At 39.3% G+C, this 26,611-nt stretch overlaps 1 protein-coding gene across 2 annotated transcripts in view; it reads left to right on the forward strand.

Moving 5' to 3' along the window:
- The window catches only part of NEIL3 (nei like DNA glycosylase 3), a 67,521-nt gene that overhangs the window by 39,595 nt on the left and 1,315 nt on the right, over positions 1 to 26,611 (forward strand). Inside the window, exons 3-9 of one of the 2 annotated variants that reach the window (XM_007126117.3) lie at positions 3,215 to 3,349; positions 3,660 to 3,873; positions 6,850 to 6,924; positions 8,515 to 8,681; positions 18,370 to 18,539; positions 19,976 to 20,393; positions 25,990 to 26,164. In XM_007126117.3, coding sequence (XP_007126179.2) covers positions 3,215 to 3,349; positions 3,660 to 3,873; positions 6,850 to 6,924; positions 8,515 to 8,681; positions 18,370 to 18,539; positions 19,976 to 20,393; positions 25,990 to 26,164 — 1,354 coding nt within the window. Of the gene's footprint in view, positions 1 to 3,214; positions 3,350 to 3,659; positions 3,874 to 6,849; positions 6,925 to 8,514; positions 8,682 to 9,863; positions 12,851 to 18,369; positions 18,540 to 19,975; positions 20,394 to 25,989; positions 26,165 to 26,611 lie in introns of those variants that run through there. The other variant, XM_055080908.1, reaches the window with a different exon arrangement.

Consider the following 26,611-nt stretch of genomic DNA (forward strand, 5'->3'; position numbering starts at 1 on the left):
CGGGGGCTCTTCCGGGACCGGGGCACGAACCCGTGTCCCCTGCATCGGCAGGCGGACTCCCAACCACTGCGCCACCAGGGAAGCCCTGGCTAGAGCATCTTAAAACTTTCTAAGACTTCTGCTTCATGTAAGAGGCATGTTCAAGAAGCAAGGAGACAGGGTTTCATGCAGGCAGGTCCCATGTCACCAAGGGTGGCTCTTTCAGGTCCCCTGCCATGACTCACTTCTTCCTTGTGGGCAGCTAACTGGTGGGTGCCCGTGGGAAAGAGCTTACAAGTGAGGGCACACTCTCCTTGTGTCTGGGGCTCCAGAGAGTCTAAACCGTCATACTAGCCACACTATTTAAAAGTTTGTTGAAAATATTAGCTGTTTTCTTCTTATCCATTTCTACAGTAGCTGTCTCTTTGTTCCGTACTCTTCCCCAGGTGGAATGATTGGCGTGTCTGTCTTTCCACAGAGGGGCTTGTCACTCTTTGGAATTTATTTCACCTGGCTGCCTGCAATGTCCTGTCTCTGATAGGCTCAAGAAAATTTAGGATTTTGTAAATACTCTGATTTTTCTCTCCTTGTTAGGGTAGGATCCACATTCCCTTTTAGCTTCTATATCCTAAGTAGAAGCAGAACTCCCTTTTTCCTTTTCAACATGGTTAAGACCATATCTTTCTTTTTATAACCTCTTTCTTTGAATTCCCAGCATAAGTTTTACAGTCTTTATATTCAACTATTTTACATGCTAGTATCCATATGACATTTTTGACCACTTGATAATTTTCATAAGCAACTGCCTCATCTGCATGTGTAGCTGTCATTAATCTGAACCTGTGACAGTACTGCTGTTGGTGCTATTTATGTTTGGTTAAGGGTGTTCAGATTATTCTGCTGGTGATAACCAGGAAGAATGTGATGTGGCTGGTGGTTAAAAGAGCGTCGGGTCTTATTTATTGATTTGTTTTAGGCAGTTATTTCTAACCAGAGGAATTTTCTTACGATCACTTCAATTTTTAGTTTGAACATAATTTTTATATTAGAATTTTGGTTGCAAGCGACAGGAGCCCAACTTAAACAAGCTTAGTAATTATTTATTATAAGAAAATGGGTGTCTTTTGATACCGGAAGATAACGCAGTCAGGCTTCAGGTAGAACTGGAAGCAAAGACTAAACGCTGTGAGGACTCTGCATTTCTTGATTCTGTTCCCCGCTGAAATCTACTGTCGTCCGTGTCTCTGCAGACAGGCCTCTCTCGGCTTTTCTGGTGCCCATGTCAGGACTCATTACCATAGACAGCTCCCATGATCGATCTCCCAGTCCTAACGAGAAACTGATCTCTCTGTGTCCCACATAAATTCCTCAGGAAAACGCTGATGAATCCAGCGTGATCCAGGTTTCCATTCCTGAATCAGCTGTGTAAAAGGCATGGGACCAGGGGAAGGGGCAGAGACCACTCCCGGTTGGGCCGGAAGCCCACCGTGGGCAGGCGGTCATGTATGCAGAGTGAATGGTCTCAGGTAACCAGTTGGATTGGGAGTGGATGGAGCTTGAGAGGATCAAGAGATAGAAATAAGGATCTAATACAATTTTCCTAATCTGCCTTGATAATAATGAGGAACCTTGGAAAGCAAATCTGACTCTGGAATGCAAATGTTAATAGGGGCATACGTCCGAGTTTATAAAACATCAGTATGAAAATTGTTATAACGGTACAGGTATTTACTGTGCCTTGAAAATTTTCATGGTGCTGATATGTTTTTCTTAGTTTAAGATAAAGGGTACTTAATAATAAACACAAAATTTATTGGTTTATTGGGGCTCAGTTATCATAACATTTTTCTATTTCATAAAAATTCATAAAAATAAAATTTATTTATTATAAAAATAGTTATTTTTATGCACATTTCCCCCTGAATAGATTTATAAGACCAAAAAAAGGCATACTTATTTGATTTGGCGTTCTTACTGGGGCTACTCCTGCATTTGAATTGGGTCTTAACCTTTGAGATTTTATATGTAGGTGCAGTTTCATTATAGAAAGTGATTTAGAATCCACTTTAGGAGCCATGCAGCTGAAAAGATTTTAGGTATGATGGCTTCTGGGCATGACAGTTGTACACCTTTCACTGGCGTTGAACCTCCCCATAAGCTAAATTATGGAGTACTTACAGGCACACATTTTTCCTGTCAAGAACTATGGGGCATGTAAAATGCGTTTATGATTGATAGTAGGGCACACAGAGTTTAAAACCCACGTCTTTAAAGTTAGACTGGTTAACCTTGTACAATACTACAACATGGTGCTTTGGAATTAGAAGCACAGAGCAGTAACATTTGCTGCCAGAAGAGCCATATTTATTAACTCAACAAAGCTATAAGGAGAAGGATTTGAAAGGCAGAAAACAATATTTCATCTTGAGAATCATTTCTGATCTTCATCAGAAGTCTCGTAAAACCACTTTTTTTTTTCTTTTTTTTAAACTGGACATGCTAATCAACCCTATAAAAACTGAAAGCCCATGAATTTTTCATCACTGCATTGTGGCTTTCAAGTTAACCGTTAATATTTATAAATCCCCTCTTCCCAATACATACAAAGGTAGAAGGAAACTAAAAGAATTGAAGACAATAGCATTTTGACTTGTTCCCTTTTCTTTTAATATGAAAGATTTTGCAAAAAATTGTTTCACTGTGTTATCCCAAAGCAGGGGGGTAGAAAAGAGTAAGTGTCTTAAACTATAGATCTCATTTTGGAATAGGTAAACATTTCCAATCTACTGTGGTTAGAAATAAGGAATGTGAATGTTGGTGGCTTTGTAGAATTCATAAAAACACCAACTCTAGGCAATTTAAATTTAGCCTTATCTCACCCCAAGCCTTTGAATCAGAGAAAAAGCTGAGAGACAGTAGACTGTTGCGTGAATAAAAGATACCTCATCTGACAAGAAAAGAGAACAGGGGTGTGTTTTCTTGGGCTTATTGTCAGGGCCTTATTATTTCTCTAGGAACTTACTTTCTTTGTGAGTTGAAAAAATGATTGCCATATCTAGTTTTATAAGGATACAAAGCCATTAACAGAAAAATATGATATTAGCTATCATTCTGTGCCCTTGAAGTGTCTATTGTGACTAACATTTGTTTGCTTATATTCCAAAAAGTGAAGGAACAAAAATTTCATGCATGATATACTTACTGCCGCTCAAAGATGGGTTTGCTTTTGTTCTAGGATTCATTTTGGAATGAAAGGCTCCCTCGTGATTAATTCAGTTAAGTCTAAAAATAAAAATGGACTTTCTCCTGGTTTTGAAGTACAGCTCACCAAAGATCTGATTTGTTTCTTTGACTCATCAGTAGAAATCAGGTAAAAGATTGAATTAAAAATTGCTCCAGCTGCAAAACTGCAAAGTTGGCTCTGCAGTTGGGTTTGGGATGTCACAAGTGAAAATAAATAAATAAACAAAAATTTTAAAAGTAGTTTATAACTGATAAAATGTCACTTTAAAAGCTTCTTCAAATGACGTGTTTTGTTAGGGTCATCACTGTTTGGCTGTGTAACTCTTATAAGCTGGTTAACATAAAGGGTTTATGTTTATGTCAGAGATCTTTTTAAATGACACTTTGTGAATTGTAACCAGGCACATGATTAATGTGTTTTCTATTCCTTTCTATAGAAACTCAGCAGAAAGCCAACAGAGAATAAGAATGATGGAAGAATTAGATGTATGTTCACCTAACTTTAGTTTCTCAAGAGCAGAAAGTGAAGTGAAAAAGCAGAGAGGACGGATGCTATGTGACGTGTTACTGGATCAGAAAGTGTTGCCCGGGGTGGGAAACATCATCAAAAATGAAGCTCTCTTTGACAGTGGTCTCCATCCCACTGTTAAAGTAGGTTTTAAGTAGTTTCTAAATGATTTCTGTATTTTTAAATACTGTGAAGGGACCGGCGTGGAACACTGAAATCGGCACGGCAGTAACACATTCTCCCCAGACAGACTTCGGCGTCTTCGCTCACGTCAGCTTCTCCGTGAGGCCAACGCTGGCCTCTCTTTTTAAATTGCTGTGTGACTCCCTGCCACCCACTTCTGCCTCCCAGGCTTCCATAACTTGCTTTCTTTTTATTTTTCTCCACACCACTGATCACCTTCAAATATAGCCTGATACTTACTTGTTATATATATTGTTTAGGATCTGACTTCTGCTAGAACACAGTCCCTTAGGAGGAAGGTGTCTGTTTGGTTCGTTGAGGTATCCAAGTATGTAGGATACAGTGTCTGGCATTTGGAAGGCATTAAAGAAATATTTGTTGAATGTATGAAAGAGCTAAGCTCACAACTTTCTTTTACTCTCTGGCATATTAAATTCACACTCTACACACACTCATATATTCCTGTTTGTACCTATTCATGACGTTAGAAAATGCTGTTTTGGTGGAATGGTAAGAATGGTAGTCAGGTAGCAGAGAATAAGGAATAAGTGATTGGTCAGGAAATGGAAACAAAACTTAGAGTAATTGTTAAAATAGCTTAGATTGGAGCGAAGGGAAAATATTAGACTGCTGGATGGTGAAGTTGGGACAAGAACTGGATTTTTAGGGTTTTTTTTTTTTCTTGTTCTTCAACAGGAGTGACATGAACTTATTTATATGTTGGGAAAAAAAAAAAAAAACCTGGCCGAGAGGGAGAGGTTAAAATTGTGAAAAAAAAAAAAAAAAAAAACAGCGATTAATAGGACCAAGCTGTAAGAAGGTCAGAGCGGTTAGAACTCAAACCCAGGTGGAAGGATACATATATTTTAGTTTCCAGGGAAGAAAGCTACATTAGAGCTTTTATCCAGACCCAAATAGTCTCTATTAACTAAACCATCTTAAAAAAAAAAAAAAAAAAACAGCGATTAATAGGACCAAGCTGTAAGAAGGTCAGAGCGGTTAGAACTCAAACCCAGGTGGAAGGATACATATATTTTAGTTTCCAGGGAAGAAAGCTACATTAGAGCTTTTATCCAGACCCAAATAGTCTCTATTAACTAAACCATCTTTTACGTGATTCCAAAGGTACCTATTTATTTTGTGTAATTGCTTCCCAGAGAGTTTTTATAAAATTCAGATCAGTAGGAAGTAAGTTTTCAAAGAAACCAGTTAATAATTGTTGTAGATTTGGTTCTGTTTTTTGACACTTGGAACAAGCTTGTCAAATTTCTGTAATTTGGGAATAATAAAACAGAATTTTAACACGAATGAGCTTATGAGCTTTTAAAAATCATCTAGAACTCTATGGAAAATGTTTTTGAAAAAAGTACCCAGAGTGTTGTTGACCAGAACATTGTTGTTATCTTCGATAAACTGACAATTTACTTTTTATCAGTACGTCCAGCCGGCCGTTCATCTAGTAAAGATCGTTTGGCCGTAATGCGTGAGGGGGTTAAAAATTAATATTTCTGAAGCTTAGCTATTAGCCCCCTAAAAGCACACGCACAACGATTGAAAAAGTATGATCTAGCCTTTTAAGATGTGACTGAACGTAGTACGTAAGATGTGGTAAGAAATAAATGAATTTGAGGAGTACATATGTTTTAAACTTTAAATAAAGGAAAAAATAGATAATACTTTTTGAAGGATTATGTTGATTAGATGGTTTTAGATTTTATAGGCACTGATAAATTTGTTTCTGTTGTATAAAGATATACATGTGTATTCATATACACACAACAAAGGTGAGTCTTTAGAATTTCTTCTGGAATTACTATTGAAACTACATGTCCCAAATGATACTGAATTCTGCAAAGGGTGACCCTGAGGTTTATGCTAGGCTGTGTCACAAAAAAATTCTGCAGCAAGGTCTGTTTCTGAGTTCTTCCATGTGTTAACAAGTACTTTAATATTAAAGCATGTCTATAAATTCATATCTTTTTAAAGCTTGATAGTGACCTTGGTGATCATCTACTCCTGTACCTGTTTGTCCCTTCTTTCTGGGCTTTTTTTTTTTCCTTTCCTTTTTCTCTTGCAAGACTTTTCAAGGTGGCTGATAGGCAATGCTGGGACTTTGAAGATGTCCAGTACAGAATAGATATTCAATAAATATCTGAATTTAGAATTAAAGTTTATAAGAATGGTATTTTTCTTTTTTTGAATTTTTCTAAAATTGAGGTATAGTTAATTGGCAATATTGTGTTAGTTTCAACTGTACAGCAGAGTGATTCAGTTATACACATATATGTATTCTTTTTCCGAACCTTTTCCATTATAGGTTATTAAAAGATACTGAGGGGACTTCCCTGGAGGTCCAGTGGTTAAGACTTCGCCTTCCAATGCAGGGGGTGCGGGTTCGATCCCTGGTCAGGGAGCTAAGATCCCACATGCCTCGTGGCCAAAAAACCAAAACGTCAAACAGAAGCAATATTGTAAAAAATTCAGTGAAGACTATAAACGTGGTCCACATCAAAAAAATATAAATCTTAAAAAAAATAAAGATACTGAGTATTGTTTCCCCATGCTATACAGTAGGTCCTTGTTGTTTATCTATTTTCTATGTAGTCGTGTATATCCATTAATCCCAAAGTCCTAATTTATCTCCCACCCCAACCCCGGCTAGCCCCTTCGGTAACCATAAGTTTGTTTTCTATGTCTGTGGGTCTATTTCTGTTTTGTAAATAAGTTCGAGAATGGATGGTATTTTTTATCTGTAGTACCATCACTTAAAGATATATACACTGTTAATAACACTGAATAGATATATGAGTTTTAGAAGAGATGCATATATTTCAAATCTATTTCAAGTTCTCTCAGGTAGAACTGGCAAGTGGTATTGTTTTTCTACAATAATGAACAAATTATGAAACTCTCCTGAGTTGTTTTTCTATTTTAAGGTTTGTCAGTTAACAGATGAACAGACACATCACCTTGTGAAAATGGTACGTGATTTCAGCCTTCTTTTTTACAGGGTAAGAGCAAAAATTTTTCAACGATGTAAAATGTCAGTTATTTCCCTTTGCACCAGAAACGTCAAGGCTGTATGTAGCCATCTAGTGGTAAGAGCATAGAGGCGCAATAGGGGAGAGTGGCACATTATGGGCATAATTAACACCTTGAAATTTTAGGTCACAGGTCGGTCCAAACTTGTCCAGCTCTAATTATATTAAATTACCTTTACACTAAGTTGGGGGACAGCTATGTTAGCATTTTACTTAGTGAGACTCTTGTTCTAATTTTGGATATATAAAAGTAACATACAGCTAGCCTAGAGAGAGATTCAATACTTTGGGATAAATATAGACTTCATTTCAATCATATTTTGCCACTCAACCATCAGTGTGGTTAATATTATTTAGGTAACTTAATTTAGATTTAGTTTCTTTATCTGTAAAAAGGGATAATAATACTTCTCTATCTACCACAGAGACTGTTTTGAGAATAAGTCCTCACTAAGCTGTAAATTTTGAAAGTTGTATACATACGTATATATGCATATCTAGAGTTAAGTAAACACATTCTGTCTTTAAACGAAGTATCATAAATATGTCTTTTTCTTCTCTACAGTCCATTTCCTGTATTCAAAATGTTTGTTTTTACTACTGTTAGAAAGTCAGGTATTGTAGGCGTCTTCATTAATTGGCCTAAAGTGTTAATGAGCCTCTTGCTTTACATACCTGTCCTGAGTATCGATGGCTGTTTTAATATTACATATGCTCACTTACTCTTCCAGGGAAAGATGATTACAGATACCTACCCATTTTCTGCTCAGATTAAGATGGGCATTTCAGTACTTGGCTAAAATTAATATGAGTTGTTCCTGTAATTTTCAGCTTGTAATATGATCCACCGTATTTCTGGGCTTTTACATTTTCACACTGCTGATGTCAATCTCTCACATTCTCTTTGTAGGAGCTTTGATTGTATGTGAGTAGAATAAAACTGTGACACAGAGAGAGTATCAGTGTCTTTCGAAGTAGAACTTATGCCAAAACAGAACATGTACGCTGCTAAGATGGCATTTACGTTTTTCTTTTTCAGTGAATCTGTAAAATTAAAGACAAAAAACTGTCCCTTTTCAGGTCAGCAAAGAAGACGATCTTGTGAAGTGTTTCTCCCTAGGAATAAATTTTTTGACTCTTGAAACAAAGTGAGCAGCTTCGGTGTTCTAAAAACAACCAGATTTAAAGCTAATCTAGTCTTTTTCTTATGACCACATAATTATGTTTAATTATAAAAACCTTAAAAGTATGAAAGACATTTTAAATTATAGAACTTTTATATCCCATTTAGCTAGGAGGGTAAAGCCATGCAAAGAACAATTTTGAATACTAATAAGTTATCAAATAATGACTTAATTATTTCACACAAATCTCATTTGACAAATGTTGCTGAATCTTGTCAATACCTTTTTCTCAGATGAAAGAAAAGATTTTGAGGACATATGTATAAACATATGTACATTTTTAACAAATTATTTTTAGAAATGACTTTCAAGAATATATCTTTCAATGCTGTTTTATAGATAACATTGTAATGTTTGTTTGTTTGTTTGTTTGTAGTGCCACAAAGCAGGATCTGCTGTCTCCAACCACTATAAGGTTTACAAGCGTCCTAATTGTGGTCAGTGCTGCTGCAAGATAACTGTGTGTCGCTTAGGGGAGAATAAGAGAATGACATATTTCTGTCCCCACTGTCAGAAGGAAGATCCTCAACATGTGGACAGATGGTGAGAAATCTAATCGAAAGTTTACTGTTTGCCCTAATTCTCTAACAAAAACGCTATTAATAAGAGAACATAGTTGAATAGCTATCAGGCTATTCAGAACAGAACATAACTCACAAGTATTTGAATGCTTGGAAGGAAATAGTAAATAATATCATCCAAAAGCCAGAATGAGCTGAAGATGACTTATGAGCCTCTTCTGAATTCAGTAGAAAATCTCTAACTTTGATGTTAATATCCACGCTTTGACTTTCATCTCATTTGTAAAGTGATTACCAGGAGGTGTAGTTTTGTCAATAATTGGGAAAATGCAAGTATTTTCCAAAGTTCTTGCTTTTGAAATAATATCATAAAACATTAGCAAGCTCTCTTTACAAAATTGCAGTCTTCTTGGTGAAACAACCGACTACTTAATAAGCACATGTGTGGTGATTCAGCCAGTGGCTGAGTAAGTCTGTTGCCATTCTGCATTCCAGAGCTGGGGAAGTAACCACGGGATGGGCTCAGGGACCCACTGGACCCACTGTGGGATGAACTTGAACTAAAACCCCATTGATCACCTGACCTCCACAAGCCCCTACTCTGACTGGCAGAGCACAGTGGCGCTTTTGGGTCTCCTGGAATTGGTGTCAGTTCAGAACCAGTGTCCAGTAGTCCTCAAAGCTTTGACAGTTTCCTTCTCCGCACTGTACACTTACCCCGATAAGAGGCCATAGGTCGCTTTGGCCAAGGCTGGCTGAAATATTAACAGTATAAAGGAGCTGAACTATATGTGATTACAAGCCAAAATAACCAGTACAGACATGAAACACATAAAGTGCTACAAAAGTGTGGGGGATGTTAGAAGTTTATAGGTATACAAAAGGTTGGGAAAATCTCATAGGAAAAGTGTAATTTGAAGTTTATTTTAAAGAGATAGGGGGACGGGGTCAAGATGGTGTACTACGAGGATGCGGAATTTCCGTCTCCGCACAGCTAGGGCACCTGCCAGGCACTGGTGGGAGACCACAGACACCTAACGGGATGGGAGGAACCCCCAGTGACCGGTTGTTTCAATTATACTTTTATTTCTCTTAATGTATTTTTTTATCATTCTAATTTTATTTTGTTTTTTATTCTTTGATATTGTACTGCTCCTTTTTTTCTTTCTTTCTTTTTTTTTTTTTTTTTAACCACACCACGAAGCTTGCGAGATGTTGGTTCTCAGGCCAGAGGTCGGGACCAAGCTGCTGTGGTGGAAGCTCCAAGTCCAAACCACTGGACTAACAGAGAACCGCAGACCCCAGGGAATATTAATCGGAGTAAGGCCTCCTGGAGGTCCTCATCTCAGCACCAAGACCTGGAGCTATCCAACTGCCTGCAGACTCCAATGCTGGACGTCTCAGGCCAAACAGCCAGTAAGACAGGAATACAGCACCACCTATCAAAAAGAGGAAACAAACCCAAAAAAAAGATGAAACCACGGAAAAATATGTTACAAATGAAGGAGCAAGGTAAAAACCTACAAGACCAAATAAATGAAGATGAAATAGGCAACCTATCTGAAAAAGAGTTCAGAGTAATGCTGGTAAAGATGCTCCAAAATCTGGGAAACAAACTGGAGAAATTGCAAGAAACAGTTACCAAGGATCTAGAAGAAGTAAAGAGCAAACAAACAGTGATGAACAACACAATTACTGAAATTAAAAATATTCTAGAAGGAACCAATAGCAGAATAACTAAGGCAGAAGAACAGATAAGTGAGCTGGAAGATAAAACGGTGGAAATAACTGCCAGAAAGCAGAAAAGAAAAAAGGATTGGGGACAGTCTCAAGAGACCTCTGGGACAACATTAAACGAACCAACATTCGAATTATAGCGGTCCCAGAAGAAGAAGAGAAAAAAAGGGGGTTGAGAAAATGTTTGAAGAGATTATAGTCGAAAACTTCCCTAACATGGGAAAGGAAAGAGTCAATCAAGTCCAGGAAACACAGAGAGTACCATACAGGATAAACCCAAACAGAAACACACCGAGACACATATTAATGAAACTATCAAAAATTAAATACGAAGAAAAAATGTCGAAAGCAGCAAGGGAAAAGCAGCAAATAACATACAAACTATTAGAGCTAATCAATGAATTTGGTAGAGTAGCAGGATACAAAATTAATGCACAGAACTCTCTGGCATTCCTATACACTAATCATGAAAAATCTGAAAGAGAAATTAAGGCAACACTCCCAGTTACCACTGCAACAAAAAGAATAAAATACCTAGGAATAAACCTACCTAAGGAGACAAAGGACCTGTATGCAGAAATCTATAACACACTGATGAAAGAAATTAAAGATGATACAAATAGATGGAGAGATATACCATGTTCTTGGATTGGAAGAATCAGCATTGTGAAAATGACTGTACTACCCAAAGCAATCTACAGAGTCAATGCAATCCCTATCAACTACCAGTGACATTTTTCACAGTAGTAGAACAAAAAATTTCACAATTTGTGTGGAAACACAAAAGACCCCGAATAGCCAAAGCAATCTTGAGAAAGAAAAACAGAGCTGGAGGAATCAGGCTCCCTTACTTCAGCCTATACTACACAGCTATAGTAATCAAGACAGTATGGTACTGGCACAAAAACAGAAATATAGATCAATGGAACAGGATACAAAGCCCAGAGATGAACCCATGCACATATCGTCACCTTATGTTTGATAAAGGGGGCAAGAATATACAATGGAGAAAAGACATCCTCTTCAATAAGTGGTGCTGGGAACACTGGACAGCTACATGTAAAAGAATGAAATTAGAACACTCCCTAACACCATACCCAAAAATAAACTCAAAATGGATAAAGACCTAAATGTAAGGCCAGACACTATAAAACTCTTAGAGGAAAATATAGGTAGAGCACCGTATGACATACATCACAGCAAGATCCTTTTTGATCCACCTCCTAGAGAAATGGAAATAAAAACAAAAATAAACAAATGAGACCTAATGAAACTTAAAAGCTTTTGCACATCAGAGGAAATCATAAACAAGACGAAAAGACAACCCTCAGAATGAGAGAAAATTTGTGCAAACGAAGCAGCAAAGGATTAACCTCCAAAATATACAAGCAGCTCATGCAGCTCAATATAAAAAAAACAAATAACCCAATCCAATAATGGGCGGAAGACGTAAATAGACATTTCTCCAAAGAAGGCATACAGATTGCCAACAAATACATGAAAAGATGCTCAGCATCGCTAATCATAGAGAGATGCAAATCAAAACTGCAATGAGGTATCACCTCACACCAGTCAGAATGGCCATCATCAAAACATCTACAAACCATAAATGCTGGAGAGGGTGTGGAGGAAAGGAAACCCTCTTGCACTGTTGGTGGGAATGTAAATTGATACAGCCACTGTGGAGAACAGTATGGAGGTTCCTTAACTAAAAATAGAACTACCATATGACCCAGCAATCCCACTACTGGGCATATACCCTGAGAAAGTCATAATCAAAAAGTGTCATAGGGCTTCCCTGGTGGCGCAGTGGTTGCGTGTCCGCCTGCTGATGCAGGGGAACCGGGTTCGCGCCCCGGTCTGGGAGGATCCCACAGGCCGCGGAGCGGCTGGGCCTGTGAGCCATGGCCGCTGAGCCTGCGCGTCCGGAGCCTGTGCTCCGCAACGGGAGAGGCCGAAAAAAAAAAAAAAAAAGTTAAAAAAAAAAAAAAGTGTCATGTACCGCAAAGTTCACTGCAGCTCTATTTACAATAGCCAGGACATGGAAGTAACCTAAGTGTCCATCGACAGACGGATGGATAAAGATGTGGCACATATATACAATGGAATATTACTCAGCCATAAAAAGAAACGAAATTGAGTTATTTGTAGTGAGGTGGATGGACCTAGAGTCTGTCATACAGGGTGAAGTAAGTCAGAAAGAGAAAAACAAATACTGTATGCTAACACATATATGTGGAATCTAAAAAAAAAAAAATGCTTCTGATGAACTTAGGGTCAGGACAGGAATAAAGATGTAGACGTAGAGAATGGACTTGAGGACATGGGGACTGGGAAGGGTAAGCTGGGACGAAGTGAGAGAGTAACATGGACATATATACACTACCAAATGTAAAATGGATGGCTAGTGGGAAGCAGCCGCATAGCACAGGGAGATCAGCTCGGTGCTGTGTGACCACCTAGAGGGGTGGGATAGGGAGGGTGGGAGGGAGATGCAAGAGGGAGGGGATATGGGGCTATCTGTATGCATATAGCTGATTCACTTTGTTATACGGCAGAAACTAACACAAGTTTGTAAAGCAATTATACTCCAATAAAGATGTTAAAAAAAAAGAATTTTGGTTAAATAAATGAGCAAACAGACATTATTTACTTGGAAAGAAGGAGCATTGCCACAAACCTTGAATCGTTGATGATAACAGTGGCGGAGCCAAACGAAGTCTCCAAGTTTGTTAAATAGCAAAAGCTAGTTTTACAGGTAGGATGGGATCAACTAGTAGGAATCAGTAGTAGTTCTGGAGATGGCTAATGTCTTACCTGAATCAGTAGATTAAGGACTTGATTATAGCATAATTAGGATGGGAAATGAAGAAACAGACGTGAAACTTGTGTAGTGTAATGGGCGAGAGATGGTTTCCAGTCCTGAGGTCAAGACACTGGGAATGGAGAGAAAAATAGATACTTAAATTTTAATGCCAGCAAGTATTGTGAGAGGTTTGCTGTGGAGGATAAAGCAAAAAGTTCCAGGCCCAAAAACAGAAATTTTCACTTTATAGACGTGGGAAAGATGGGTAGAATGGAAGAGATAAATTAAATTTTGGATATGTGGACTAGATAGTCCACATAGGGTGGGAAGGGGTTGGGAGATGATGGCTTGAGTGTTACTACCCGTGTTCTTAGTTGAAGTATTAAAGCAAGATCAGTTCCCTGAAAAAGTATATAGAAAAGAACAAAGGAGGAGGGAGGCTCCATCTTGTCTGTGGAGAGCTCAGGGCCCTGGGATGGAGATGATGTGGTCCAGATCCCCATTATGTCTTCATAAATGCATTTGCAGCTATCTTTTTTTTTTTCTCCATGTTCCTGTGTTTCATTTTGTTCATCACCTTTCGTTATCGATTACTTTTCTCTAAACCACACCATATCCCCTTTTTCTCAGCTTCCTCATCCCATTTTACTATCATAGAGATCCGAAATATGTTTAAATAATGTTATATTACACAGATTTATGGGTTTCTTATTTTTAATGTTATAGGTGTACATTTATTTGATCAAAAGTGTATAACACTGGATCTGGAAGATAGAGTACAGTCAATATATATTTGTCTGCTGAACAAGTGATTAATGTTCCCTATGTATTTGTTTTCTGTGAATTGATAGCTTTTGAATTTTTAAAAAATTCTTCCAGATTATCAAGTAAACGTGTTATCATATAAATAAGATCATTGTCAATTCCAAAGGGTTTCTGAAACTAGGATTAAAAGCCTCAAGGGTTCCCTGAAAGAGACTTGGGAGTTGCTGTGAGTTTGGGAGGCCGTGCTGTACTGGAAATGTCCTGGGCCCTGCATTCCCTCCTCCTTCCTGACCTAGTTCTGTTCTCTCTGTTGGCATCCAGCTCAAGACTCATTGCAAAATAAGTGTATACAAAATAAAACATTTGAAAACCAGTAATATTTGCCCCACTCTTTGAGATTTCTGTAATTAAGTATATTCAGTTCATTTTCTGGATGAGCATTTGAGCACTTTTTATATTTTTTCACTTTAAAGTCATTTCAAATTAAATTGAAATATGAGAAGCCCAGTAGTAATGGTCTAAATTCTTGTGTACCTTCAGTCACTAAAAGTTTACTTCACCCCTTCCCGAAGTCCTCCCCAGGTTTTCCAGTTTTCACCGATCACACCACACTTTGAATACCTATACCAGTTACGGTTGGCTCTCCTTTGTATTACTAGCTAGCATAATTTACATGTGTGAGTATTGTTTCCTTAAGGGGAAACTGCATTTTTCTTTGTTTTTTACTAGAGTCTTTATAATTTGTTTCACTTTTTCATTTCTGTACTATTTACTTTCTTTCTTAGGGTCTACTATATGCCAGGTACCGGGAAAACAAAGAGAAAATAGAATACAGTCACTCGAAGTGCTCAGGGTCTAATGTAGGGAGTAAATAGATCATTAGAACCCCGCGATGGAAATGCTGCAAAAGGGCACATTTGTGCTAACGGCAATGGAGCTATAGTATGGATGAGGAAACCCTGAAATCCACCTGGGGAGAACAAAGAAATCTCTCTGAGGAGGTGAAGTTTGAGCTTAGCGTGGGAAGAAATAGGAACTCATCAAAGACAAGAGGCAGGAAAGGGATTTCCTGGAAGAGAAAACAGCCCCTGACAAGGTGCACGGGGAAACGCCCTGTGCATTCAGGGAGCTGCAGGAGAGGAGGATGTTTTGTTCCTATACGAAGATGTATTTACGTCTCTGGAAACCATCTAGTTTGGAAATGTGTTGAGAGTTGGTTGCTAGTTAATGAGAATTTAGTGTTGTTTGCAAACCAGTTCTTAAGGCCGACCTGACCTGGCAGAGATATTTCAGGGGGATGGAGCAATTATAGGGCATTTGGGAGATGTGAAGAAAATCTGTGGTGGGTTAATCTTGACAGGATAGCCCTGTTTGGGGAAGAGAGTTTGACTGCATAGTTGTCATGTTTAAAAACATAATTTATAAAGGACTCTTTTGACAACAATGAAAGATACCCAATGCAAATTATCTTAAAATGGGAATTTATGGGTCATGGAGCCAAAATAAATATTGGGGTAATTTCATAGCATCAATGGAAAAACTATAAAAAACCCACGTCTCAGGGGCTGGAACTCCCGAAGGTGACCTGCTTAACCGTCTCATTTCAAGTCTCATGGTAGCAGATTCTCTCTGGTTTCAGCAGGAGAAACACGTTCTGGGGGGCTTCCAGGAAGTACTGTGGCTCCCTGACTAAGGGATCAGAGTAGACTGTGGCAATTGATTCAGCTGAAGTAGAATTTGGACAGATTGCTGGGCTTTACCCCCAGAGTTTGCGATTCTCAGGTCTGGAGAGAGGCCTATGACTACCGAGTTCCCACGTGGTGCTGGTGCTGTGAGCCCAAGGACCTTTCTCTGAGAACCACCAGACTGTGGGGCTCCCTCAGCTGTCTCTGACTTGCGCCTCTACCGGGCTGTTTGTGGGTCAGCGGTGGGCGGTGCATGTGTTGAGTGGACTTGCAGCCCAGGCCATAACGCCCCCTAGGTGAGGAACCGGAGCAGCATCTCTTGTCCTGGAAGTTTACGACAGTCTACCTGCTCCCTGACATCACCAGGGCACACCGTCCCTGGGCACTGAGCAGGTATGAGCTGGTGCTGGCAGCACGTGGGCCTTGCCCAGAGAGAGCCCCAGGACTGACACCAGCGACGGTGTCCTCAACGTCCGTGCAGCTGCAGTGGCCGCTTCCACTCTGCACACTCCCACTCCGATCCACAGAGGACAGCACAGCAAGCCGTGGAAGCTTCGTGAGCTTCTAGTAGATTTGCCTCTGCAGCAGGGCCTGCAGGATTTGCTGGTGGACCAGGTATGAGGGAAAGAAGTGTTAAGGACGGCTCATGGGCTTCTGGCCTGATCAGCTGAGTGACGGTGATGCCATTTACGGAGATGGGACAAACTAGCAGAGTTGCGGATGGGGCCAGGGGGTCCTGACTTTGTACTACTTTCCCATGGCTGCCATAACAAATTACCACTAACCTGATAGCTTAAAGCAACAGAAATTTATTCTCTCACGGTTCTGGATGCCAGAAGCTCAGCATCACTTTCACTGGGCCAAAGTCCAGGTGTGGGCCGCTCTGTGCTCCTCCAGAGGCTCTAGGGGAGAATCCGTTCCTCGCCTTTTCAGGCTTCCGGTGGCTGCCAGTGTCCTTCACTTGTGGCCACACGACTCCTCACGTCTCTGCCTGTGCGGTCACATCACCTCCTCCCCTCTTTGTGTGTCGTATCTCTCTGTCTCTCTCATCAGGATACTTGTGTTTGGATTAAGAGATCGCCCTGGTAATCCAGAATCATCTCCCCGTGTCAGCATCCTTAATTACATCTGCAAAGGTCCTCTTTATAAAGTAAGAGTTACAAGTCCCTGGCTTTGTGACCTGCTGTCCTTAGGAGGCCATCATTCAGCCTACTACAGACAGGTTAAGGTTGAAATTCCTGTTAAACGTCCAACTGGAGATTGGAAAGAATGTATTAGTAGGCGATTAAGAAATGGAGCAGTAAGGAGAGAATGCTTCCAAAGCTTCTTTACGTAACAATAAATACCCCCTCATGGTTAATGAAACTTATAGGATAGAAGATGAAAATGGTTAAAAGTTGGAGCACATTGAAAATCTCAAGGTTATTTAAATTGTGTTTACTTAATTAGGAGGAAATGTATGATGCTGCCTCAGAGTAAGTTAGTAAGAGGGCAGGGATTAGGTCAAGTAAATTCTGTAGGAGGTCTGGTGTTCCATAGGAATAAGAAATATTTTTAAAAATGTATTTCATTGAAGTATAGTTGATTTACAGAGATAAGAAATATTGAATGGCATTAAAAGTCAAGGTAAGTAAAGATAAAAAAACCATAATGAGATGTGTCTTACTTTCAGATTTTCTTATGCTATTTATGATTTTACCAGACAAGTCTGAATTTTAAACCTGTTATAATTATGCGTAGGAGCAAAATGTTACAGAAGACAAGGCTACCTTTGAAAGTCAAAGAACTCATGTTCTGAAACGTAAGGTACAAAGCCTTTACTGAAAGAACTTTTTTCCAATATTAATATTTGGAATCGTGAAAGGAATCCATGACACTGCATTGGCTGCTAGCCGCGTGATGTGCTCTGTAGCCCCGGAGCCATGTGCTAAAGAGCAGGACTCTATCAGAGCTTCAGAAAGGCATTTCCTGTAACAGTAAAGAGTCAGTTAGGAATTCCATCGTTATAGACTATAGATCAATTGATTTAGTGCCCAGTAGATATTGAGAAATTCCAGAGGCACACGAAGTAAGTGTAAAACTTTTCTCATCTTACATGCAGTGCTCTGATTTCTACATGACTTTTTTCCTCCCTAATTTGAATAAAGATATTTTGGTTTTGCTTTGGGAAGAGTCCCACTTACTTAAAAAGCTAGTTGAGGGCTTCCCTGGTGGCGCAGTGGTTGAGAGTCCGCCTGCCGATGCAGGGGACGCGGGTTCGTGCCCCGGTCCGGGAGGATCCCACGTGCCGCGGAGCGGCTGGGCCCGTGAGCCGTGGCCGCTGAGCCTGCGCGTTCGGAGCCTGTGCTCCGCAACGGGAGAGGCCGCAGCAGCGGGAGGCCCGCATACCGCAAAAAAAGGAAAAAAAAAAGCTAGTTGAGAAATGCTCCCCAGTGGTTATGTCAAATATTTTTAGTTAGTTTAAAACACACACACACACACACACACACACACACACCTCTTTGACTCTAAAACTTTTGTTATTTCTGTCTTTAAAAGCAATCAGCAGGGCCCAAGTAAAAACATTTTATTCCGAGAGAGCTAGAACTTCTAAGCAATAGTAAACATGTAGCATTTGGGTATTAATGGTTCTGTAATTGTTTCTAAGATACCCAGAATGTATAAGAACGAGACAATAATGAAAGTGTTAATGATTAACTTTAGAAGTTCTCTTACAGCAGGCTGCCAGCTAGAAATACTACAGTCAGTTGGCCATCTAGCAGAGGGGGTCATCTTATGGACTCTGTGGCCCGGAAGTCTGAAGAGCAGTGGACATGTGAGGTCTGTACGCTAATAAATAAGCCTTCTTCTAAAGCATGTGATGCTTGCCTGACTTCAAGGCCTACGGGTAAGACTGAATTTTGATTCTGAGTTCCTTCCATTTCAAAGAGGGTTAATTATACAAAGTCAGGTACATATCTTGTTCCGTCTTGATATTTCATAATGAAGTAAAATGCTCTCTTTCTGAAAGGTTTAAAGGAATTGCCAGCCTTTGCATGTAAATGATGCTAACATTCTCTTGAGCACTTTTTTTTTTTAACGGGGGGAAAACACGCTTGTGCTAAAAGAGTATGTGCTGTTGTGTCTCAAAAAACTGAGATGATCACATCTGTTCTCTACTGTTTCTAATGAATTATTCAATAAAGCTGTGTTTTATGCAGATTTCAGCAACTTTTGAGTTTGTTATTCAGTCCAAGTGTTTCATAAATGGAAAGGGAGGATTTCTGTAAGAATATCTTTGCAGGTGGAATAGAAAAATGCTGAATTTTTTCTCTTCTTTATCCCTCTACCCCTTGTTATTAAAATCTTTACCCAGACAATTGTACTGATTTCATTGAAATCCTTCAGAATAACTCTTTGTAGCTCACAATTTCATGCGTGCAGAGGATGGAGAACCTCAGAGGAAACCTGTGATTAAGAACCATCTCATTGATGCAGCTTCTATTGTGTTCTCAAAGTGTTCTTTCTTTCTTCAATTAGAGAGGAGAAAGTTCATTCTTGACTTCTGGACCCCGCATTGTGTGAGCTTTCATATTGTGTTCTGTTCGCTGGGCCAGAAATGCAGGCATCACCCCTTATACAGCTTTGCTGGTAGCAGAAGGGACTGTGTCTCCTATTTCTGTCCCTCCCTCTGCAGTATCATTCAACAGAGAGCCCTCAGAAAACCCCAGTCTTAGGTTTCCACATTTATTTTGACATTCTGAAGTGCCTTTACACATTTTAATTATTTCCTTGTTATTTTTTTCTGAGTATGAAAGGCAGGTAACTGCAATTTAGAATAAATTACAGATTCCAAAATCCTAGGACGCTTTTTTGAAACATATTTAATAACTGTAAATCTTTGTAATTCATCTTTACTTAATTTTAATAGGCCTTTCACTTGGTCTTGTCATTCACAGAAACATTCCTGATAGTCTAGATATAGGCTCTAACTGCTGATCTAAAGCTTTGTGGGGTGTCACCTCTTACTTACACTGCTTTAATATTTGGCCTAATAGCAACAAAATTGATAGCTCAGTAACCTTTAAATGCTGAAACATACCAAGTAGAAATCTTTATTAAACCCATCTCTGAGTCCCTGGAAATTTTGCACTTCATATGGCACTTTATTTCCTAATCTGAAGGTGGTTAATTCTGAACTGCTCAAAGCTAACTTTGTATTATTAGTTCTATACATGAGGTTACTGTAATAAATGAACTAAATGTTTTAATCTAATGAAAAGAGGTTTCAAACAGTCAAGGTATTCACAGGAATAATGCAGAATTACTGGTCTCTCCTTCCAGATTCGGTACCCAAGAATGAAGGAAATCCTATTGTCTTTAACAGTTTAGTGAAATACCCTTGTAATAGCTTTGGAAAACCAAGGACGGAAGTGAAGATCAACAGGAAAACTGCATTTGGAACTACAACCCTTGTTTTGACGGATTTCAGCAATGAATCCAGTGCTTTGGAAAGAGAAGAAAGCCAAAACCCGATACCAGATGGGGAAAATCCAAACCCTCCTACTAACGTTTGTTTTAGTGATACAGTGCACCCCTCCAAGGGGAGAACAAACTATAGAACTCAACTATCTAACAAAGTAAACACATCATCTGTGGTCTGCTCTCCGTCTAAATTATCTAGTCCAGCATGTAAAAGATTAAAAACAACCCACTACTCATCACGGGATCTCAAAAGTGGCAACCCTGGATTTTCTAACAGGTATGAGGCTTCTAACCTTGCTCTTTAAGGTATTTGCGTAAGTTTTAAGAATGCAGAAAGATCATCCATTGCTGAGGAAGCTGAATTGATCTTGGAAATGTCAGTCAAACCCTGAAAGGCTATTACAGTAATTTACGTCCCTTGCCTCCTCTAGCTTATAATATTAGAGAAGGGAAGGGAATGAAAACCAGAATTTCCTCCATCTGTAGAAAGGTTTGTTTTGCTTTTTTCTGACTGTAACCATATGCATGCTTAATACAGAATGTTTGGAAAATATTGGAAAGTATAAAGAATAATGATTAAATCCCCCATAATCTTACCGGTTAGCAGTCTCCACTGTTAGCAGTTTTGTTTAAGCTTTTCTTCCAATGAAAGATAGTTCTTCTAGAAGGGAAACTGTCATTCATAACGTTTAGTAAATGTCTTCTGTTCTAAAGAGAGGGATCTGAGATATTTTTAGTGACATTTCTGCCAAAGAAAGTGACCATTTCAAACAGCCAGGGGGCAGGGAGGGTGGTCTTTGTTTCAACCAAAAAGGCTCACAGTGAGTACTACTTTGGGACCGGAAATTAAAAAGTTGTAAAATTCCAGTTAATGAGTACCGCCGGAGCAGATATGTTTCATGAGACCACCAGCTACGCATTCAGGAGAAGACCCCCCCAGTTGCTGTCACCAGAGATAGAGAAATGGTAATAAACAATGTCATCCTTGTTCCTGCATGATTATCGACAGTTCCTGGAACTATTCTTCCCCAGCCTTGTTTAATTTCTTTATCTGGGGCTCCTATCACACCTGATATTATGCCTCCATCGGGGAGAGAGATCTCTCCACAATTTTCTTTTCCTTCAGAAAGCAGACACTGTATATCCAGCATCTGTAGATGAAGGGAAGACTATTTTAAATGGAGTGAAGGTGAGTTTTCTTCCCCTGTGCCTTTTCTTGCCAGTGGGGGATGAGAAGAGGAAGAGTTGCTGTGAATGGGATCTAAAATAATCTCAGGAGGGATTCAGATCTCCAACTTCTCATCTGATGAGCTGTGTCTTTGCTGAGGGAAAGATTCTTTGGGCAGTGAGATGAAGGACCACCATTGCACAAACCTAGACCAACTTCTGGGAATCCCTTAATAACAGAATTCTGAGATGGTTTTTGGTCAATAGATGCTTTAATCTCGAGTTTCTTGTACGGACTCTAATTTTACCATCAGTTAATCTTGATCATTTATCCTTGGCTGATTTTTGTTGTTGTTCGTAATCATTCATAATAACTGCTTTGACTTTTGTCCGTAATACTCACAAAATATAGACATTTGAGTTAAGCTATGGAGGGCAAACTTTTAACTGACTTGATCAGTACACCACCTTTTTGCTGAACACTAATTAATGTGTCATGACGAAAGTTCATGAAGGAGCTAGTTAGAGTGTCTGAGTTGGGAGGCTATGCTGTAGGAAAATCATTTTTGAACAGCCTTTTCTGTTGTGTAGCTTAAGTGGAAAGAAGCAGATGTGAGCATTTAAAAATATTGTGGCTTTTGTTGTACTCAGATGAAGTATCTTGGCATATTTTTATTTCCTTAGTGCTTTGTAGAAAATCTCAGACAATTTAACTAATGAATTATGGCTTTAAAAAGACATTAATGTAACCTTAAATTTTAAAGATTTCTTCATAAGCCATTAGTAATAGGGTCATATGATTAATCACAGCACACAGCTTTACTTAGAAACACTGCAGCGTGCGTATGTGTTGAATATAAGGACCCCAGGAATGAGACTCCAAAATCAATCAACATCAACTAGCAGAATAAATGTCAAGTGATGAAATACATTCACCCAGCAGCCCTTCTGCACCCAGCTACTTTACAAGGAATAAATTGCAAATTACTGTCATTTATTTCATTTTTCTCCTTGTCTGGCAGCCACAGTGTTCATCTTGTGGACAAGATGCCAAGCAGAAGCTCACAACATAATAGGATTAAAGCAGGTGGTCCACTCAGAGAATTTATAGCCAGTTCATTGTTTCTTTAATAATTGTATGGTAATTAATTTGCCCTTTGTTCTCTTAATTACTGCTCTCATCACCACATGATACAGGCTATGTTGATGGGGCATATTTTCAGATGGGTCTTTAGATAGACTTGAATTTTATCCAGCTACTGGATTATAAATTAGATCGTTGAACCAATTTTTAAGCAGTTAAGAATGACTGTTAGACAGTTTTAAGTCTTTGATCCAATTATTGTAAACGCAGAGCAAAACACAGTGATAACCGCTTCAAAGAAGCGTAACGTGTTTTGGGTTGAAGTTTTTCCTGAGCTGATGCAAAGGCTCACGTAGATGAGTGAAATGAAAGTCACTAACATTTTCTCAGGTCTGCCGCCATCAGGGTTGCCAAATTCTAGCTCTAATCACCAGTGAAGCACTCACCTCTCGTTCATGCTTCTGGTTCACCTGTTGGTGTTTTCAGTCCCCAAAGGATGTCAGAACCACCTGGGACCATCCAGGATGAGTCGTTTAACCTCTGTTTGTTTGTTACGATCCTTGAAATACTGCTGAACCACAAAATCTACATTCAGTGCGACTGACCAGTTCAGTGTTTTTATTATAATGAATCACCCTATCTGTAAAATAAGTTAAACTGTGATAAACTGATCACTGAAGAAATAACCCGTTTTAAAAATTACAAACCTGTGCTTGGTAATGTCTTCCTTCTTGATAATAGTTTTTATCTGATCTCTGTTCAGTGTCACTTGAACAATGCTTATTGAACATGTTCAGTGTTTATTTGTTAATAAGTATTTATTAAGAAACTGTTATGCATTAAGCATTACTCTTGGTTCTAACGACGACCTCTACCTCAGCAAAATGCAGCCAGCAGGGCCAAAGTCAGCCCACCCCCTGTTTTTATAAATAAAGTTTTATCGGGACACATCCCGTTCCCATTGGTTTACATATTCCCTCTGGCTGCTTTTCATGCTAAAACAGCAGATTTGAGTATTTTGCAACAGAGACCATAAGACCCACAAGCCTAAATGTATGTCCCTTCTGAAAAAGATTTTCCAACCCTGATCTATTATATTGACCGTTTATAATCCAGTATTAGTACTCAAAATGATGGTCCTAGTTATCAAAATATGTTAAAACTATCCCATATGCTAAGTTTACCCACGAAAATGCTCTGCTACATTTTCGAAAGTTTTTAAAGTAATGATTGAAACAAAGAGGAGCCAAGATGTCCTCAATTAATCAGAACATTTAATTACCCTGGATAATGTCTGCTATCATAAAATTAAGATTCCCTGTACATCTTTAGAGCTGATGTGTTCACAGACGGCATCAGTGTCTTGGTTACATTAACTCAGCGCTTCAGGCCTTCCTGTGTATATGAATCCCCTGGGAGTCCTGTTAACATGTAGGTTCTGATTCTGCCCGCGATCTGGAGTGGGGGAGGATCATTCTGTACCTGTGAGGAGCTGCCAGGTGATGCTTACGCTTCTGGTCAGATGGACCACACTCTACGGGCCGGGGTAAGATAGCGCGTGGCTATTTTCTCCTTTAACTTTATACCAAGGAAGAAACAGAATTGAAGACAGAAATGAGGCACCTAAAGGAAACCCTGGGATCTTTCCTTTCTACCTTAATCCTGCCTTCCACCGTGCTCCTCTCCAGAAAAGCTTTACTAGTAAGAAGATCTAAACATCTCCCTGGATTCGCGAAACTCTGGAGATTTCTAGGTTGAAGCAAGTGGGTTTGAAAATGTTTAACTAATTGTTACCTCAGACAGCCTTCCAAATAATATTATAAAACTGTTTGCATGTGTGTACCTTTTTTTAATGAAAGCATCCGTTTCTTTCTTTCCGTTAAGATTCTTAACCTTCTGTGTTCCTCCTCTAAATTTTTTTTAAGCACTGTTTATGACCCACTTGCTTCAATTTTGAAATCACTCAACTTCTCTACAACCACCCAGATGTTCAGCTTCTCTTGAAGTTAATGTTTTAATATTGTCCCTTTTGGGGAGGGGGGCTGTTGAAGTGAAGGGGGTCTGGAAAGGAGAAGTCTGTTGGCCCTCACCCTCCCCGTTGCTGGTCAGCATCCCCCGTGATGCTAAAATAGAAGCCACTGTCCCCTACCCTGAAAATGCTACCAGCAAAATAGCTGCTGGAGAAATACTTAACGATAACAGTTCCCTTAGCAGTGCCCACAGCTGCTTTCATCTTGCGCACGCCTGCTGCCCAAGCAGCTTCAGAAACTTCAGGAAGTTTGAGTCTATCCCAGACATCAGGATGCTTGAGTCCATTTAAAGAAATATATTTAAGCATCTATTTTATAAACGAGTATAAACCAATTTCACCACAAATAAAAGATCCCTTGTATGTCAATTCTATCGCAATAAAACTGGAAAAAATATCTCACACTCTGAACATTTCAATTAGATATGACGCCTCAAGGCATCATTATAGGAACAGGTATGGGAAGAATGTGGTTTAGGAAGCAAGGAAAAGGGAACCAACCTCTGATTTATAAGTATTTTTAAAAAATCATTTAAGAATGGTATTTTGTTCTTTAGAAGTTAACAAAAAAGGAAAGGAAGAACTTTATCATTAACAAGTTAAAAATGGGGCTATTAAGGGGAAGGACTCCGGTTTTAATAAGAGCTCTTTTTTCTCTTCAGTTGGTTTATTAAGAAGACTTTTATAAAGGCATTATTAAAATAGGCAAAATATAAAAAAATTAAAAATAATCATGAAGCTCCTTTTCAAAGAAAAAAATTCCACCTAGACAGCTACCGTGGAAGCCTGGCTTCTGGCCTTTAGACACTGTATTCAGGGGTAACCTCCAGACACTCTTGATCTAATCATGGGGGGAGACTAACGCTTCCTCGCTAGCTTTACCAAGTACACATTTCTGCTCTGCCAGGCAGCCCGTTACTTGCTGAGATATGATTGCACCTCTTACGGTAGACTTGATCAAAGAAAAGCATAGAAAATTGTCTTTACATTGGACAGTAGATCTCTTTGGCCTTGTCAGAACCATTGATGAGAGTTTGCTACCCATGAGAAAATAATTGGCGAAGATTGTGACGCTCGTTCCTTTGGGGGTCAGGGGACAGCTGGACTTGAGACTATTTCAAGGGAAATAAAAGTGGCCACCCTGTCATGCTGGGTAAGAAAAGAACCAAATGTCACAAATGAAAACTAAGAAGACTGGATGTGCAATTCAGCCGTTTTGATTCTTGAGCAATTTAAATGATATGCCTAATTTAAATTTAATTTACATAAACAGGCAGCTTTGGAAGGAGATTACCTGGGAAAACCAAGAATTACAAAGATGTAGGAGTGTATGTATTGGCTTGGCCAACAAGATCGTTCAGTTAGTGAATACATTGTTCAATAAAATTCTTGGTGAAAATGAAAGATGTCTTTTATTGGTACTTAACACCGAACGAACTTTTTGGCCACCCCAGTAATTGCGAGCCGTTGACCGTGGTCCCGTTCTGGTACTGTCTCTTCGTACAGGCGGGATTCCGATGCGGGGGGGAGGTGGTGTGAATGACCCCTTTTAGCACGATCATGCTGCAGTTACTGTGTAACTTGTCATTACAGGGAGCTTCGGAGTAAGACGACAGGTGCTCCTCGTTCATCAAACGCCGGCAGCCCCCGCTGCAGTAAACATGACCGCCCCTGCGTTCTGCAAGTGGTGAGGAAGGATGGAGAAAACAAGGGCAGGCACTTTTACGCTTGTCCTCTTCCGAGAGAAGCACAATGTGGATTTTTCGAAGTACGTGTACGACCTATCAAGCTTAATGATAGTGTCCTTGAATGCTTCAGTTATTAAAGTGTAACAAATAGCAGTCCGTTTCTGGTTTTACCTTTAAATTTAAAAGCCATGCTGACTGACATTTAGTCTAAAACCTGAATGTTGAACAACTGAAAATTCGAAGAGGTTCATCCCAAAAAGAAAAATTAATCAAATGACAGCTATTCCATTATTAGAGGATATCGTATTTGTAACCACAGGGTAGAAGTGTTGCCCCCTTGGTTTGCAAAGAGAGAGGTATTGAGTCACCCAGGTGACTGATAATCCAAGATAGATATTTGCTTCTCCTGACTTCAGTGTGACGTCCAAACCTTTGGTTCATGCACTGGATGGAAGAAACCAGGGAAATAATTTACATGCCCTGGATTTACAGTAAACGTAGCAAATCCTATCGCACAGGCTTAACCA

The sequence above is a fragment of the Physeter macrocephalus genome, chromosome 20 (genome assembly GCF_002837175.3).
Source record: "Physeter macrocephalus isolate SW-GA chromosome 20, ASM283717v5, whole genome shotgun sequence".
Lineage (NCBI taxonomy): Eukaryota > Metazoa > Chordata > Mammalia > Artiodactyla > Physeteridae > Physeter > Physeter macrocephalus.